Source organism: Podarcis raffonei, chromosome 9 (genome assembly GCF_027172205.1).
Source record: "Podarcis raffonei isolate rPodRaf1 chromosome 9, rPodRaf1.pri, whole genome shotgun sequence".
In the NCBI taxonomy this organism is placed as follows: Eukaryota; Metazoa; Chordata; class Lepidosauria; order Squamata; family Lacertidae; genus Podarcis; species Podarcis raffonei.
Genome location: NC_070610.1, coordinates 69,509,847 through 69,528,581, shown reverse-complemented (window position 1 = coordinate 69,528,581; position 18,735 = coordinate 69,509,847). Strand labels below are relative to the sequence as shown.

Below are 18,735 nucleotides of genomic sequence, written 5' to 3'. Positions count from 1 at the left end.
ATAGCAGGAACATAGAGCAAAATATTTGGCACCAGCTTGGCTGCAGGAGTTTCCAGAAGGAGGCGTACAAGGTGCCATCCAACCATCTTATGGATTTCTGTAGGTTTACTCTTTCACATTTTTGTTCTCTTGAAGATATCCCACAAGGCAGTGGAGGTTTAGTGTCAGGTTCCCAGGTTGATGAGCCCCACCTGCCCCTCACTTCCCTTTTAACAGTACAGTGGTACCTCGGTGCTGGACCTCCGTGTCCGGACTGAACAATGGGGGTGGAGACACTCCTTCAGGTATACAGAGCCAAGGCTGTTTAGGGTCAGCACCAACACTTTGAATTGTGCTAGGAAACGTATTGGGAGCCAATGCAGATCTCTCAGGACCGGTGTTATGTGGTCTCGGCGGCCACTCCCAGTCACCAGTCTAGCTGCCGCATTCTGGATTAGTTGCAGTTTCCTGGTCACCTTCAAAGGTTGCCCCACGTAGAGCGCATTACAGTAGTCCAAGCGGGAGATAACTAGACAGCTGCCCTGGACACAGAATTGACCTGTGCCTCCACGGACAGCTGTGAGTCAAAGAAAGTTGCCTTATACTGAGTCTGACCATTGGGGCATCAGACTCAGTCTTGCCTACACTGGATGACAGCAGCTCTCCGGGATTTTAGACAAGGTTGTCCACCAGCCATACCTGGAGATTGAACCCAGAACTTTCTACATGCAGATCAGATGCTCTACCACTGAACTATGGCCCTTCCCAGTGTTAGTCATATTCAGAGCAGGCCCACATTGAAATCAGTGCTCATGAAACTTGAGGCTATTGATTTCAGTGAGTTTGACTCAGTTGCAAACGAACAGCTAATTATTCCATGCCAGCTTAGCAATTAAAACTCTCCTGTGGTCCACAGAAATGATGATCTGCAGTTCTTGAATTTAATTCCATTCATTCTAGCCGAATCAGAGTTGCTTGTACAAGAATGAGAACAAAGTTATCTAAACAATTCATTTTCCCACGGTTTCCCCTTTTTCCCTTCTGTGCCATTGATCCAATAAGTTAACACGACACGTTTAATTAAAGCTCCGCACTTAATTTCCCACTCAGTGATAGCTTCAGTTCCCCCCTCCCTCCAGTTGGCATTTCTGCAGCCAGTAATTAGTCATAAATTAATTAAATCTCATGTCCTGGTTTTATCCCTTCCAGAAAACCCAAATTCATTATTTTGTGATCTGCTTCTGATAGCTAATAGCTATCGACAGAACTCTCCTCTGTGAATTCGTTGATTTATCTTCTAAAGTCGTCCAGCCTATAGAGCATCACAAAAGGACTGGTGGGTGCTCTTCCAATGCACATTCTGCAGGGGTTGCCATATTGTGCCATTGTGGGGCTTGTGGCAGCTGTCATGGCTGGATGCAGAGGGATGGTGGGAGGAAACAGCTGGGGAACCCCTAAGAGAAGATGCCTCAGAGCCAGGGGGTGATGAGTGGTCAGATGGGGGAAGAGGGAGAAGACTGGGAGGAGGAGGTGTTGGAAGCTGGAGCAGTAACAGGGCTTAGTGAGCAGGAAGAGGCTGTGGCAGAGAGCAGTCCAGACTCAGAGGTAGAAGTGGAGGCTGAAGAGGAGTGGAGCCAAGAGGCAGAGACGAGTCTGGCTGGTGAAGAGGCATGGGTGTCTCCCCCTCCTGCTATGACCAGCTCCCGTCCCCACTGGTTTCCAAGAACCAGAAGAGGGATGAAGAGAGCGGAGCAAAGGCAGACAAAGCAACAGAGTCTCAGATTGCTCCAGAAGGTCCTGAGGGCAGAGGAGACAGGCAACTGTGGGACGGTGGGAACCTTCAGTCGTCACAACTGACTCATTGCGGCAAGACCTACTGGGAAGAGTTGCTGTGCTCAGTAGGCCTGGCCTCCTGAGCTGTTTTGTTTCTTTTCCCTCTTCACTTTTGACGGGAAATATCTTTAATATCTGAAGTCTACAGAAACACTTAAGCAGCCGCAAATCTCCTACTTAACATAGATGTATCCTGCTGGCAACTCTTAAATTCTCTCAGAATTACCAGAGAGCTAGTTGCATTCGCTTTCATATCACGGGTGCAGAGCTGCAGGTTTACTCAAACCGAACAGACTCAGGTTTTCATCGGCTATGCATGAGGAGGACACAGGCTTATATTAACATTTATTTCAATTTGCTGAAGAGTTTATGAGCCACACAATGGTCTCTAGCATGCAAGAAATCAAAGAGTTCCTCTATACACTTCTCTGTTTGGGACTTAGATGACATTTGAGCATTGCACTCCTCTAAACGTTCCTGAGCTTTCAAACATTTCTCAGTCTGTTCACAATGCTCCCTGACAGGAGTTAAAGGATCCTGAAGCTCTTCTTCCTCCTCCTGGGGGTCCCCACTCCGGCCTTCCAGCTCCTTCTCATCCTGCCACCCCATCTCTGCACATCTCCCTCAAGCCTCACTCCAGCTGTTTTGTTCTTTTGGATAAAGAGTTAACTTCACTGGCACTTTTTAAGTTTTTGCTGACCTGCTCCTGACACCCAGCCTGGTAGCCGCCAGTCCTGAGTAGCGCACAAGATTAGGACCAGGGTTTTCTTTTTTGTTGGGCCTAAAGCAGGAACGCGGAGCTTTTGTGAGCCTGAGAGCCACATTCCCTCCTGGGCAATCCTTCGAGGGCCGCATGGCTTCTGAGCGGGGCCAGAGCAAAAGTGGGTGGAAGAAAGAAGGCAAACTTCACCTGTGTGCAGTAGGCCAATTTCTACAACACTCCTGGCACGAACAGGGAAGCAAGGTGTAGTGGTTAGAGTGTTGGACTAAGACCTGGGAGACCAGATCTTCACTCAGCCCTGAAGCTCGCTGAGCCAGGCATAGACTCTTGGCCTAACTTACCTCACTGGGTTGTTGTGAGGCTAAAATGAAAGAGGAAGGAAAGCTATAGTATGCATGCCACTTTGAGCTCCATGGAGGTAAGGTGATTATTATTATTATTATTATTATTATTATTATTATTATTATTAACAAACCTAGACAACATCTTAAAAAGTAGAGACATCACCTTGCCAACAAAGGTCCGTATAGTAAAAGCTATGGTTTTCCCAGTAGTGATGTATGGAAGTGAGAGCTGGACCACAAAGAAGGCTGATCACCGAAGAATTGATGCTTTTGAATTATGGTGCTGGAGGAGACTCTTGAGAGTCCCATGGACTGCAAGAAGACTGATCCATTCTGAAGGAAATCAGACCTGAGTGCTCACTGGAAGGACAGATCGTGAAGCTGAGGCTCCAAGACTTTGGCCACCTCATGAGAAGAGAAGACTCCCTGGAGAAGACCCTGATGTTGGGAAAGATGGAGGGCGCAAGGAGAAGGGGACGACAGAGGATGAGATGGTTAGACAGTGTTCTTGAAACTACCAGCATGAGTTTGACCAAACTGCGGGAGGCAGTGGAGGACAGAGGTGCCTGGCGTGCTCTGGTCCATAGGGTCGGACACGACTAAACGACAACAACAACAATAATAATTTAATTATACCCCGCCCTCCCCGCTCAGGGCGGCTAACACCAAATATAAAACGATTGAAATACAGCTTTAAAAAACAAGATTAAAATACAACATTAAAACATTAAAATGCAACCTCATTTAGGGTAGGCTATAAATGTAATAACGAATCAATAAAATATGTTGGAGGGAGTAGCAGATTGCAGTGGGTTTAAACTCATCGTTTGAATGTGATTATTCTGATTTTTTAGCTTGGGAGTTGAACCACTTTTTAGACTTTTTTTTTTTATCGGTTCTGTTTTGCATTTTAGGCACTGATGAAAAAACCCTGATCGACATCCTCACGGGAAGATCGAACGCTCAGCGGCAGCTGATTGCGAAGGAGTACAGGGCAGCTGCGGGAAAGGTATGGTTCAGAGATGATCTCTAGGCTGCAAAAGACTCCCATCAGGAATAAGGGGGGGTGTTCTCTTGTGATGACACCATTAAATGTGACTGCTCACTTGCTGGATCATCACCTTGTCGTGGTAAGTGGGCTTGCACGTTCCTATGACCCTTGTGAGCAAAGCCATCGGGAATCTCTTACTCCCAGCAGGGTGTCAGCAACTGGCTGGCCACTGTAAGGCAGGATTCTGGGCTAGATACCTGGCCTGATCCAGCATGCCTCTTCTTATGTTCTTATCAAACATATGAAGCAGGAGACCGGGCTTCAAGATGCAGCCATGAAGCTTGCTGCAGAAGCTTGCACCTCAGACTAACGTTGGTTGTTCTTGCAAGGCTACCTTGAGAACCAGCCTGTTTATAGCATCCTGAATTCCTTAAGGACTGGGCAGAAACAGGGTGGTGAAGGAGGTGGCAATAGGGGACAGTTGAAAGTAGGGCTGAAGTGTTGTGCCTAGTATGTATGCAGGACACATGGGCGAGGGACTATGAAGCCATATGCCAGGCTTCCTCAACCTCGGCCCTCCAGATGTTTTGAGACTACAATTCCCATCATCCCTGACCACTGGTCCTGCTAGCTAGGGATCATGGGAGTTGTATGCCAAAAACATCTGGAGGGCCGAGGTTGAGGAAGCCTGCCATATGCTATCAGCAGTCAGGGTGGATTACTGAGGATCCCTGGGAGGTTAGGAGTGTTAGAATTCCTGCTCCATGATTGCAGTCATGGGATTGTTGTCTATCACATGACGGTATATGTTTTGACTCCACAAAGTGGGAAGTGACAGAGACAGGATGTTTGTGTTACTGTGTTCCATGAAGTGGGACTATTGTCCCTTGTTTTTTTCTCTTTGCTGTCTGATGCTAGAGAGAGAGGGAGCCATGTTGCAGTGCTCCGTGTGTGTTTATATGTAAATAAAGTAGATTAGCCAAAATGCTGAGTTGCTGAGGTCTGTCACGCAAACTGCGAAGACTCTGCGGATCCCTAAGTGTGCTGATGTCTGTTGGCATCGGTCGCTGTGATGTTCAGGCTGAAGAAAGCTTTTGAAGCTACCGAACGAATGACCAGGAGGGAGGGAACATGCCAGTCAGGCATGTGTCTCTGCCAAGTTCCTACTCGAGTATAGGCTGAGCTCCTGACAAGGAGGTCAGGTCGCTTCAGTCTGGGATGAGGCAGAGATCTAATTTTCAATTTGCATGGCTGGACCACTTCAGGCTGTAGGTGACACATGATGGATTCTCCTCTCTCTCTCTCTCTCTCTCTCTCTCTCTCTCTCTCTCCCCCTCCCTCCCTCCCTCCCTCCCTCTTTCTTCCATGTAGACAACCTTCTCCTAGTTTTCCAGCTTCCAGGATCTTTTGGATAGAGGAGCAGTCATTCCTAGCGCACCCTCCCATGTGTGTTTATTTTCTTGCTGCTCTCATTATTTTAAATTGACATAGCCACCCATCAGTAAATATTTGCTGGGCACCTTGCAAACAAAGCATATTCTTAAAAACCCAGCATGTAAACGTTAGCATCAGCGATGAAAGACATCAAAACAAACAAGCCATGCTTGCAGCAGTGATGGAATGAAACCATGTGCAGCCCAGATTTAAAACCACAATTAAAACAAATTCCGGCTGTTTAATGTGCTGTGTGAAGTGGTCTTGCCCAGGCACGGGTTTTTGTCCTCACTGAGAACGAAGCTACAATTAAAAGAGAGATTCAGTGGACGGTTTATCTCTGTTGTAAAGGGCAGACCGTCCTTGGAGCCTGGATAGGATTTTTGACAGTGAGAAACATTGACAGCTCTGTTTCTTTCTCTTTTTGAAAAGGATATGAAAGATGCTTTGAAGGGGGATCTCTCTGGCAATTTGGAGCGTATAATGGTGGCTCTTGTAACGCCTCCGGCAGTGTTTGATGCTAAACAACTGAAGAAATCCATGAAAGTAAGTCTACGACGACAGCGCTGCGCCTTCTGTTATTTACTCGTTTCGGAAATTTTGCTTGCCATATATTTTTGCTTCCGCTGCTGTTTTGAGGAAATTAAAAGATGGCCAGACCGCATTGCGAGAATGTCTCATTTTAAATGAAGTTGTCTTCGCACATGGTTTGGGATTCAGAAAAAGGCATCTGGAGGTTGCAGCCACTTTCAAAGCTGGACCTCTGCTTGCCATTTCCCTTGCAGAAATTGTCACTTAACAGGAGAGACAAGCCGCTCCATAAAACTGAGTAGCAGCTAGCCTCTTCAGTAGAGGAAGAGCAAGCACAGCTCCACTTCTCCATATGGTTGCCTCTGGTATGTGCATGGCTTTTCTTTGGATCTTGGCCCTAGAAGACACACAGATGTTTTGATTCAGGCATGACATTCTGTCCCAACAAGAACCATAACATTTGTGTCAATGAACTGGGACGGTATGTGCTGTAAATATCTTTCTCAATGCCACCAATCCTTTCAGAGGGCAGCTCAGTTCTAAAATCCATACTTTGGACCAGCAGTTAATGGATTGATCAATTCACTGGTCAATGCTTTCGGTGCCCATTTAAACTGTTAGCTCACACCATTGACTATTCGCCAGCGGTGTTAACCAATCCCGATAGGTGCAGTCAAGGGAATGATAAGCCCCCTGTGGCTTCAGTGAAAAAGTTAAGCACTCACTTAAAGCCCTTGTGTTGATGTCAGTTAGGAGCTCAGGAGTTCTTGGCTGAATTGTCTTCAGTCCATCTCCCTTCTGCTGCCATGAATCTTCGGGACGTTACCGCCTCTGTTGACATTTTTGTTGGGATACTGCCAGGGAGATAGAATCCATCTGAGCCCCCAAGCTCGGTGCCGGACGATCCATCGACCTCCCGTAGTCAGGCAATATCAGCAATTCAGCGACACTAAGCCTCAGGCTTAGTGCACACTCTATCAGCAGAATTCACACAACAGAAGTTGCACAGCATGAGAGCAGAACATGCATATTTACAGTTTATTTGGCGTTGGTCAGAACAAAGAAGGCATGACCGTCTGCTCCGACTGCTCAGGCAAAACAGGCAGCAGAAAACGAAAGGAACTTACAACATAAACATCCTGTGAGACAGGAACTTACGCAGGCTGTTATACAAACATCCTGCTCCCTTTTAAGGTGGAACGGAAATATCCTAACATCCTCCCCCTTTCCGTGTAACCTGTAGTACCTGTGGTTCAACCCAATTGCAACCTTTGTGCGTAAACCTTCAGTTGTTCTCTGTTAACAACCTTAGACAACAGATCAGCAGGAATTTCATTTCCTGGCATGTAGGACACCTGAATGAGTCCTTTCTGAATACACTCTCTTGCACGATGTAGTTTAATCTGCAAGTACTTGGTCCTTTGCTTGCAACTCTCCGAGTTCAGCAAAGCCAAACAAGATCTATTGTCTTGATACACTTGTATAGGACATTTCACAGAAACCCCAATGTCCTTAAACAGTTGCATCAACCATTCACAATCCATGAGTGAAAATGACAGAGCATTGAGTTCTGCTTCACAGGAACTTAGGCTAACTGTCGTCTGCTTTTTGCACAACCAGTCAAACAGGCAGTGGTTGTACATGTAGCATACTCCAGAAGTGCTTGTACCATCCGTGGTGTCACTTCCAAAACTTGCATCTGCAAAGATTTCAAGACCTCCAGTCTTCTGACTGGTGAACCTCAGCCTGTAGTGCATAGTCCCTTTCAAATACCGGGCTATGCGCTTCAGAGCTTTCCAATCCTGAACAGTAGGATTGTTAGCATGTCTGCTAAGCAGGTTAGTGCTTACAGCAATGTCAGGTCTTGAACATCTGGCAATGAAATTCAGCTTGCCTAGAATGCATCTGTACAGCGTTGTGTCAGAAAACGCTTCAGCAGTACTGTCTACCTGGTAACCTGTCACCATCGGTGTGTCTGCTGGGTTTGCATCAACCAAATTCAACCTGGTTAATACATCAGCAATTTTCTGTGTTTGGTGTACCAGAAAATTACCTGCTTGGTCCCTCTCCACCTGCAGAGAAAGATAGTTGGATACCTCACCAAGATCCTTCATGTCAAAGTGCTCCTTCAGCTGAGCTAGGGTGCTTTGGTAGAAAGCCTGATTCCTCCAAAACATCAGAAGATCATCAACAAAACATAAACAATACAGTTTGTTTTGCCCCTCCTCCTTGACAAACACACAAGGATCAGCTTTGCCCTGGTGAAAACCTAGAGAAAGCAACATCTCAGTGAGTTTTGTGTTCCAACACCTGGCACTCTGCTTGAGACCATACAAGGATTTCCGCAGTTTACAGACCATTCCCTTCTGTATCTGCATCCCGTCAGGTGGAAGCATGTACAGCTGCTCGTTCAAAATCCCGTACAAAAAAGCTGTATTTATGTCATGATGGGAAACATGCAGTTTCTCCTCTGCAGCTATCTTGAGCATCAGCCGAATGCTCTCATATTTGACCGTGGGTGAGTAGGTCTCGTGGTAATCCTGCCCTGGTACCTGTGAAAAACCTCTGGCAACCAATCTGGCTTTGTGTCTGACAACCTTGCCATTCTGGTCTGTCTTGGCCTTGAAGACCCATTTGCTGCCAACCAGTCTCATTCCTGGGACTACCGGTACCAGTTCCCAAGTCTGGTTCCTGTTTAAGGAATCAACTTCAGCCTTCATGGCATTAAGCCAAGGCTCAGCATCTTTAGAGGTTAACTCCTGGACCTCTTTGAAGCTTGAAGGTTCCCACACCTTCTCTGAGCTACTAAGAACAGCAGTTGCCATCTTAGCAAACTCATCAGCAAATCTCTTAGGAGGTTTGCCTTTGGTCGCCCTTTCAGACCTGCGAACCAGACACAAGTCTTCTGGACTCATCTCCTCTTTCTTAGGAGAAAAGTGACCAATGGTGAACAGTGGTTCTTCCAGTTCATTGTCAGACTCATCAGATGGTCTGACTGAGGCCTTTGCGCTCTTGTAGTCTGCTGTGTCATCACTGTCACTGACAGCAGCAGCAGCGCCGCCCACTGAACTGGAATCCGAATTCTGATCATCATCATCATCATCATCATCCTCAGTTTCCTCAGCTTTCTCAGCATGATCTGCTTTCTTCACATCACCTTCATCCTCCTCTGGGTAACTCTGGAAAATTCCCACATTTTCCCCCCACTTAGGATTGTACTCAACACTCCTTGTGAACTTTATGGATTTAGAGTTAGTCATCCATACCCTGTATGCACCTTTTTCGTACCCCATGAACAGACCATGTGCCCCACGCTTCCCAAGCTTGTTGCTTTGTGGGGTGTGTACCCACATGTCAGAACCAAAGATTCTCATGTGTTTGACATTAGGTTGCTTACCAAACATTTTCTCATAGGGAGTGCAGCCAATAGGTGATGACAGTCTCCTGTTAAAAGTATAAACAAAATTCGAGAGAGCCTCCCCCCAAAACTTCTCAGGGAGGTTGGCATCATGCAACAAGGTTTTTATCCCTTGCAGCAACGTTTGATTTGCTCTCTCCGCAAGCCCATTCATCCATGGCGATCTAGGCGTTGACATGTCATGCTGGATTCCCTTCTCAGTCAGGAAAGCTTCAAACTGCTGAGAAGTGAATTCCCCGCCTCGATCAGTAAACAGACAACCAATACGTTTACCGTGAGCATTCTCCAACCAAGCACAGAATGCCTTGAACCTAGGAAATGCTTGCGATTTCTGCTCGAGCATAAACACATGAATGTACCTGGAAAAAGAATCAATTAGAACCATGAAGTACCTTGCTCCTCCCAAAGAGGGCGCTAGAGGACCTACCAGGTCTGCATGAACTAGCTGGTAGGGTTTGGAAGCCTGCCTGCTAGACTCCTTGCCTTTTGGAGCAACCTTCACCTTGTTCTCTGCACAAGATACACATTTCATGTGAAATTTGCAAGGTTTGATGTTCAAACCTTCAACCAACCCAGGCATCTTGGCTAGCGCTTGCCAAGAGAGGTGACAAAATCTTCGATGTGCATCATGAATGCATCCTGCATGAAGAACCTTGTTAGTTTGTGCAACACAACAAGTATCAGCATTAGACACAGCAACATCATCATAAGTTAGACAGAACAAACCATCCATCAACTTTGCATGCCACATGTCCTCTTTGCCTTTTCTGATGACACAGACAGTCCTCTTGAAGGAAACTTCAAAACCACGCCCAGTCAGCTGTGGTACACTTATCAAATTGTCCACAGCTCCTGGAACAAAAAGAACATTACTAATCGTAGTATGCAGACTTTCAAGTTTCACAGTCCCAACTCCTGTAGCTTGCAAAGTCCTTCCATCAGCCAGCTGGACCTCTCCATCTTGAGGTGTGAAGGAGATGAACAGATGGCGGTCTTTGGTGAGATGGCGCGTGGCCGCAGAGTCCACAATAAACCTGGCCTTCCTCTTCGAAGCAGATTTGCTGGCAAACAAAACCTTGTTTCCCACCAGCGTGGGCTTTTGCAGCTTGCCTTTAGCCTTTGGTGAAGCTGTGCCAGCAAACATAGCCTTGTTTTCCACTGGCGAGGGCTTTTGCAACTTGCCCCCCTGCTCCTGGCCATCAGACGTGCCTTTAGCCTTTGGTGGAGCTGTGCCAGCAAACATAGCCTTGTTTTCCACTGGCGTGGGCTGTTGCAACTTGCCCCCCTGCTCCTGGCCACCTGCAAGCATCTTGCTCTGTTTACATCTGGTCTTCCGGCCTCTGCAAAGGCTCTGACCTTGGTTCTCACGAGAAACTGAGCTCTCAGCTGCCGACTCCTTGGCTCCCCCTGGAGGCTGGAATGCTGCCTGGGATGACGTTATAGTCTGCTCCCCCTGCAGCTTGCAACCGGTGCCCTCAGCATCTCTGCATTCACTCGCATTCTGGGAAACAGCCAGGACCTCCGACGCAGTCAAACTCTGGGCTGGGATGACTGGCAGATGGGCTATCTTCAAAGCATCCCACATGTCACGTGCCGTGAGATTTCCAGCAAGCGTCTTTATTTCCTCCAGAGAGACGGATAAGACTATTACGTCTATGGCTCTCGAATTCTGAGCCTCCCATCTCCCTGTCAGAGGAACTGGAGGGGCTTCACAGACAGTATGCCAGACTCCAAACTGACGCAGCAAACTCTCACACCATTTTGCCCAGGTCTCATAATTGTCCCGATTTAATTTTGGGCACTCAGCAGCTTCAGAGGCTTGGAAAAACTCCATTCCACCTCTTAACGCCAGCCGTGAGTCTTCTTCACTTCAGAGACTCCTTATCTTGGCACCCATAAATCACGAAGCCTGCTTGGCTCGGTTCCCAGGCCAATTAGGCCAGCCGGACATCAAAAAGCTCTTGCCGCAGCAACGAAAAGCCTTTGCTTTCGCTTTCCCCACACATACCTCAGCAGTCTGTCGCAGTCTTACTCTCCTGCAAGTGCCGTGAATCTGGGCCCGAAACCTATTGTTGGGATACTGCCAGGGAGATAGAATCCATCTGAGCCCCCAAGCTCGGTGCCGGACGATCCATCGACCTCCCGTAGTCAGGCAATATCAGCAATTCAGCGACACTAAGCCTCAGGCTTAGTGCACACTCTATCAGCAGAATTCACACAACAGAAGTTGCACAGCATGAGAGCAGAACATGCATATTTACAGTTTATTTGGCGTTGGTCAGAACAAAGAAGGCATGACCGTCTGCTCCGACTGCTCAGGCAAAACAGGCAGCAGAAAACGAAAGGAACTTACAACATAAACATCCTGTGAGACAGGAACTTACGCAGGCTGTTATACAAACATCCTGCTCCCTTTTAAGGTGGAACGGAAATATCCTAACAATTTTGTCTTTTGGCTCTTCAGAAGCTTGCTAAATGCTAGATCCCCAAGGAGACCCTACAATGGAAACCTACAGTGGAAAGTGCCTAAATCATAGGATCTTAGTTGGAAGGGACCCCAAGAGTCATCTAGTCCAGCCCCCCACAATGCAGGAATCTCAGCTAAAGCATCCATGACAGATGGCCTTCCAACCTCTGCTTAAAAACCTTCAAGGAAGGAGAGTCCACCATCTCCCGATGGAGACAATTCCATTGATGGACAGCTCTTACTGTCAGAAGGTCTTTCCGAATGTTAAGTTGGAATCTTCTTTCTTGTAGCTTGAAGCCATTGGTTCAATTCCTACCCTCGAGGAGCAGGAGAAAACAAGCTTGCTCCATCTGAAAGCCCTTGAGATATTTGAAGATGGCCATCCGATCTCCTCTCGGTCTCCTCTTTTCCAAGCTAAACAAATCCTCTTCCTCTTCTTTTTGCTTCTAGGGTGCTGGAACGGACGAGCATGCTCTGATCGAGATCCTGGCCTCAAGGACTAGCAGGCAAATGAAAGAAGTAGCCCAGGCATATTACACAGGTAACGATGACTTTAAGTGAAGGGATTCTAGTCAGGCAGGTGCCGTAACTGCTACTTTTCCAACAGAGAATGCTAGCTGGAGATGGGTCAAAGAGGTTTCTTCAGTCATTGCAAGAGGCTGGGTGGGGAGAAGACCTTTTCTTGCTGGATAGCTGAGGAGTGGCTGGCTTGGAGAGGATGAAGCAGGCGAAAGCTAGTCTGTTGCAGTGGAATGCCGTCCCCTTCAGCCAGTGTGGTGTAGTGGTTAAGAGCGGTAGACTCGTAATCTGGTGAACCGGGTTTGCTTCCCTGCTCCTCCACATGCAGCTGCTGGGTGACTTTGGGCTATTCATACTTTTCTGAAGTCTCTCAGCCCCATTCACCTCACAGAGTGTTTGTTGTGAGGGAGGAAAGGAAAGGAGAATGTTAGCTGCTTTGAGACTCCTTCGGGTAGTGATAAAGCGAGCTATCAAATCCAAACTACTACTACTACTCCTCTTCTTCTTCTTCTTCTTCTTCAGCCACCAAGATTTTGAGCATCTTCTTTCCCTGAAAACAGAGGCTTCCTGGAAGCTGACCGACTTGGTGCTCTGATGAGTCAATAATGTTATAAATCTCAGGAGTAAATCTGGCAAAGTTATCCTGAGGTATCTGAGCAATCTCTTAAACAGCCTGGAGTAATGTGTCAGGCCCTTATAAATCTTAACTGCTTTGCCCTTTGAAAATATATATCGCAAGATTCATTAAACCTGGCTCCATGGTGTCAATTAGCCACTTTAACAATGGGGGCCAAACTCCAGTTCTCTAGTACTTATGTAGTTGGGGCCCTTCCAGACATCCTTTTGCATGTGCGTCCAGTGGTTTTTGTGCTTTTTGATGCCGTCAAGGGCGTTCAGACGTGATCACACTTTCAGTACCCTTTGTGCAAAGTTTTGGGGCAGTCAGATCCCTTTTCTTGATAGTGTTTGTATCCTCGCCTGGCTTGATTCTCTTAAGTTCAACTACATATACACATTCTGTTGGGTCTTCTCCAGCAACCTGTTCTGAATATTCATTTATTCATGTATTGATTTATAAAGGAAGAAAAGAAAATGTGAGGAAAGGGAAACAGAGAGAAGAGGAAAAGGGCCAAAAGGGCAATATAACACATTAAGTAAAGTCAAATTTAAATGCTATAGGTTATTATATAGATATAAGTGACATCATTATCCTAATCTAAATATGGTTACCAATAACCCACTATGCTGTGTATTAATGCTTTCCAGATATCAATATATTTGTCCAAACAAACTTTGTGTCTATAGTCAATCGGTTCATACCTGTAATTGTCATAAAACCAATGGAACAAGCGAGTAGCTGTTAAACCAGCCTTTCTCAACCTGTGGGTCCCCAGATGTTGTTGAACTACAACTCCCATCACTCCTAGCTAGCAAGGCCAGAGCTCAGGGATGATGGGAGTTGTAGTCCAACAACATCTGGGGACCCACAGGTTGAGAACCACTGTATTAAACCCTCATCCCCTTTACTCAGTTTGGGCTGACATCAGCTGGCCACTTTTCTGCTTGCTGGGATGCTTGGCAGGTCTTCCTCCTTGCAACCCATCGCCAAGTTGCTTCGGTTCTTAGAGATCCTTTCCTGGAAAGGATCCTCTTCTGCTGCGTTTCAGAAAGATGAATTGCTGAGCTGTAGAGAAGCTGAGCATGATTGATTGGACAGTTTAATGCAGCCAGCCCAGCGGAGTCTATACTTGGAGCCGGTACAGCTCTGGGGGTAGCAGCGAGGCCCATGGCTTTGATTAATATCTGGAAGATTTATGGCTGTTTTCCTGGTGAAGTGGGTAAAGCTTTTCACTAGGAGTGCATTTAGCTTCGTGCTCGAGCACAGCGTATTCTAATGGGGAGCCCTGCAAGATGAGCCAGGCAAATAACACAAGTTTGGAGAGCACGTTTATTGAGCCGTGATGGACTTCTTGGAGGCCCACTGGCATTGCAAGCGAACGATTGTGGTTAATTGCTTGGTGGCGTCCTCTAAAAGCAGGCGGGGGGAATCTCCGGCCCTCCAGCCCTTTCCATTTGGCCCTCAGAATTCTGTCCAGCTACTTTCTTCGTCTCTATGATCACTGCAGATGGTGACAGCAGCCACGAAATTAAAAGACGCCTGCTTCTTGGGAGGAAAGCAATGACAAACCTAGACAGCATCTTAAAAAGTAGAGACATCACCTTGCCAACAAAGGTCCATATAGTTAAAGCCATGGTTTTCCCAGCAGTGATGTACGGAAGTGAGAGCTGGACCATAAAGAAGGCTGATCACCGAAGAATTGATGCTTTTAAATTATGGTGCTGGAGGAGACTCTTAAGAGTTCCATGGACTGCAAGAAGATCAAACCTATCCATTCTGAAGGAAATCAGCCCTGAGTGCTCACTGGAAGGACAGATTGTGAAGCTGAGACTCCAAGACTTTGGCCACCTCATGAGAAGAGAAGACTCCCTGGAAAAGACCCTGATGTTGGGAAAGATGGAGGGCACAAGGAGAAGGGGACAACAGAGGACGAGATGGTTAGACAGTGTTCTCAAAGCTACCAGCATGAGTTTGACCAAACTGTGGGAGGCAGTGGAAGACAGGAGTGCCTGGCGTGCTCTGGTCCATGGGGTCACAAAGAATCGGACACAACTAAACGACTAAACAACAACAACACAGCAACAGGAAGTGTATCTCTTGAATTGAGGCAGTGTTTCGCAAGCTTGGGTCCCCAGCTGCTAAACTATAACTCTCATCATCCCTGACCACTGGCCCTGCTAGCTAGGGATGATGGGAGTTGTAGTCCAAAAACAGCTGGGGACCCAAGCTTGAGAAACGTCGATTAAGGAGGAATGTGTGTGTTGGGGGATGAGCAGGCAAGTTTCAGAAGAGGCGGTTCGCTACTTGACCACCACTTTGCGTTAAGCCAGCCAGCTGAGAAATACAAATTTATGTTTATTCATTTACTGCATCCCTTTCTCACTTTTTTTGTCCAAGGAGCACAAGCACAAAGTTTTCCTCGCTCCTCAGTGAATCCCACAACAACCCCTGCGAGGAAGGTTAGGCTGAGAGACAGCAGCTTGCCCAAGATCACCCAGTGAGCTTAAGGCCAAGTCAGAATTGAACCCCGCTTTCCCAGGTCCTAGTATTACACTCTAAACCAGGCAGGTCTAAAGTCCGTTTCGGGGGCCTAATTGTGGATATTTCACCCCTCCCATTGCAAGAATCTCCTGACAATGTTTTCAGAAAGGAGGGGGCAGAATCTGCTCCTCGCTTCTTCCGCTCCAGCCTGACTCTGTGGGAGTCTGAGTGTTATCTGTGTAGAGATAAGATGACTGCTTAAGCAACTGTAACACTCATGCAGTCCAGTAGCCTCCGATAGTCATTAGTCTTTAGTTACTAGTTTATTTTAGTTTGTAGTAGCTGTAAAAGAATAAAGAAGTTACGCTTCAGAGCCGTCGTTTGTGTAGTTCATACTCTGCTGTGCTCCGCTGACTTTGGAACTGAGTTTGGTGCTCACAGCTCAAAGTTGTGAGTCCGTTGCACTTAGACCTGCTTCCCTGCAGTGGAAGGTCTCTGGAAGTGCTTTCCCAGCTCACCTGGCCCAGTTGGGGCTGAAGAAGTTGAGCCCAGTTGTTGGCACTGGCTCAAAGGTGAAGCTGACACTAATCTGGCCCGCTGGTCAGTTTAATCCGGCCCCTGTGGCAGTTTATTTCCTGGTTGGTTGGCCCTTTGGTGGGCCCTCACGGCTTCACTTCATCAAATCTGGCCCTCTTTTAAAAAAGTTTTGATACCACTGCTCTAAACACTACACTGAACTGGGTGTTAAATCCTTTTGATGCTGGACTCTATGCTTCCTTTATGGCTTTGAAGTTGGCCCATAATCTGCCCCTTGGGACTGACTCTAAGGCAAAGCCGTACCTTTCTTCCATTGACAAAAGGGTTGACTTAACATCTGCCTTTATCAGAATATTATCTAACTGGGATGACAGCAGGGTGATTTAAGCAGGTCCATTCCGGCCACTAAAGGTCCTTGCCGGTTCTCCAGAGGTTCAGGGTGAGTGGGGTGGCCTGGGAGAGGCAATTCTCTGTGGCAGCCCTTAAATTATGGAATTTCCTCCCACATCTGGCATCTTCATTATCCAGCTCCCAGGATACCTTGCAGCTTCTCCAGAAGGACACACGTTAGCCTGTGGTCCGGAGCTTCCAAGAATAAAGTTCAGCCATTAAGGCCTTTCTAGAAATTTCCTCCATGCTCCAAAGCCATTGTCAGGCAAAAGGCATCTTTCAGATTTAGGATATTGAAGCACAGCAGCTGTCTGGCCCTTCCTTAGGAGTTAGGAGAAATTTGGTTGGAACCAGTTTCAGTAAAATTGTTGCTGATTTCGTGTGAGATGGCAAGCATTTAAAAAAAAAACACCTTGAAATTATGGAAAACAGGGCTTCAGTTGTGTGGGGCAGCCTCTCTTTGGCTGTGGGCCAAAATCAAGAGGACTCACATTTGCACTTCTGTGGCCTTTGGGAGGCTAAAGATGGGGTCTACAGCCTGGGAATTGTCATACGCATGGCATTTCTTACTGTTCCTGGTCCCTGAAATTTTGCTTATGGGCTTTTTCTTTCCAGTTTATAAGAAGAGCCTCGGGGACGACATCAGCTCTGACACATCTGGCGACTTCCGACAAGCCCTGTTAACTCTGGCTGATGTAAGAGAGCCTCCAGCAATTCACTTGTTATCTGTGCCTTGCCCGTTTACGGCCGGGTTGGGATTCCAAGATTCCCAAATCCGTTAGCTTACTTGTGGTATTTCTTTCTTTTTGGGATTCTACACCTCTCTTTCAACAGGCCCTATGGCAAATGTTGGGTCCAAATCCTGTGATCCCCTCCAGCACCGAGTTCCGATAATGGCGGCACGTTCAGAAGAAGGCTGTGCATGAGATAAATGTTGACTCTGCAGCTTCATAGGCTTATATAACTGATCACTTTGGCTCTTATAAATGCACAATTCGGAGCATAGGAAACTGCCTTGAGTCAAACCACTGGTCCACCTTACACTGAATGGCAGGAATTATTCAGCGCTTCTGGCAAGTCTCTTTCCCAGTTCCAACTGGAAATGACAAGAACGGAACCCAGAGCCTTCTGCCAGCACTGGATTTAGTGCAGTGCGGGCGGTTCCCTCACACGGGGTGTTGAGTCAAAGGGGCACAAAATAATGATGATTATAAAACCTATATTTAAATGGGCACCATGTAAAGATCCATAAAAAGCAACTGTACCCAAATGAATTATTGTGAAAAGAAGAAATATTTAGCGGTGGGCACCAAATTTCCTGCCCAGGGCGCCATATTACCAAATTCCACCCCTTCTGCATTCAAAGCAGATGTTCTACCACAGCCCTTTGCTTCAGCTGACCCTTCTCCTGCCCCCAAATCTGTTGCTTGGGGTGGGGGCATCACCCATGGGAGACTGGTGCCTGGTAATGCCTGCTCAACCTATATAGTTAAAGGTAAAGGGACCCCTGACCATTAGGTCCAGTCATGGCCGACTCTGGGGTTGCGGCGCTCATCTCACTTTACTGGCTGAGGGAAACGGCGTACAGCTTCTGGGTCATGTGGCCAGCATGACTAAGCCGCTTCTGGCGAACCAGAGCAGCGCACGGAAACGCCGTTTACCTTCCTGCCGGAGTGGTACCTATTTATCTACTTGCACTTTGAGGTGCTTTTGAACTGCTAGGTTGGCAGGAGCAGGGACTGAGCAACGGGAGCTCACCCCGTCGCGGGGATTCGAACCGCCGACCTTCTGATCGGCAAGTCCTAGGCTCTGTGGTTTAACCCACAGCGCCACTTGCACGTAAATCCATTGGTACAGAAGGGTCCTAAGTCTTGTGCCCTCCTGCAAAGGAAACCTTGTCATGTTTGTTCTCCATCTCCCATTTGCTTGTGACACAGGGCTGGCACCAAATGCTGTTTAATGTGACAAGTGCTCTTATTTTACTTAGCTTTTAAAACTTCTCTCAATGTGTTCACAGGGCCGAAGAGATGAGAATCAAAGACCAGATGAGCAGGTAGCAAAGAAGGATGCTCAGGTAATAGCAATTCAGAAAGGTGTCGGCTGTAGGTTTGGCCAATCGGGAAGTTTCTGAGCTGCTTAAAAACGTTTCTTAGAGTTTCTGAGCCGGCAAGCCGCCCGAGAAACAGTTTCTATCCAAATTTGATTTTGGTTTTAAACACAGTGTAAGGTAGTCTCTATGGGAGTATATTGTATTTAATTATGGGGTATCAGAGTTTTTAGGGGGCTAACCAGGCTGGGATAGCTGGGGTAGCAGGCTTGTTGGTTTTTGAAAGTCTGATGTAGATTTTTTCAATTTCGTTGTTCTGTATGGGACAACAACAATTATCGTATCATGTTGTATCGTAAGCTGTGCAGGGCTGGGCTTGCTCCATCCTTCTGAAGAAGCATTTTGGGGGGGACAGCGGGATGTC

At 47.1% G+C, this 18,735-nt stretch overlaps 2 protein-coding genes across 2 annotated transcripts in view; one reads left to right on the top strand and one right to left on the bottom strand.

Moving 5' to 3' along the window:
• ANXA3 (annexin A3) overlaps positions 1 to 18,735 on the top strand; it is a 42,244-nt gene that overhangs the window by 8,863 nt on the left and 14,646 nt on the right. Inside the window, exons 4-8 of the mRNA XM_053404329.1 lie at positions 3,792 to 3,886; positions 5,735 to 5,848; positions 12,169 to 12,259; positions 16,880 to 16,959; positions 18,282 to 18,338. Coding sequence (XP_053260304.1) covers positions 3,792 to 3,886; positions 5,735 to 5,848; positions 12,169 to 12,259; positions 16,880 to 16,959; positions 18,282 to 18,338 — 437 coding nt within the window. The remainder of the gene's footprint in view (positions 1 to 3,791; positions 3,887 to 5,734; positions 5,849 to 12,168; positions 12,260 to 16,879; positions 16,960 to 18,281; positions 18,339 to 18,735) is intronic.
• Positions 1,999 to 2,421, bottom strand: LOC128421466 (cytochrome b-c1 complex subunit 6, mitochondrial-like). The gene has a single exon (XM_053404330.1). It carries the CDS (start codon positions 2,419 to 2,421, stop codon positions 2,158 to 2,160), a length of 264 nt encoding a protein of 87 aa, XP_053260305.1. The 3' UTR covers positions 1,999 to 2,157.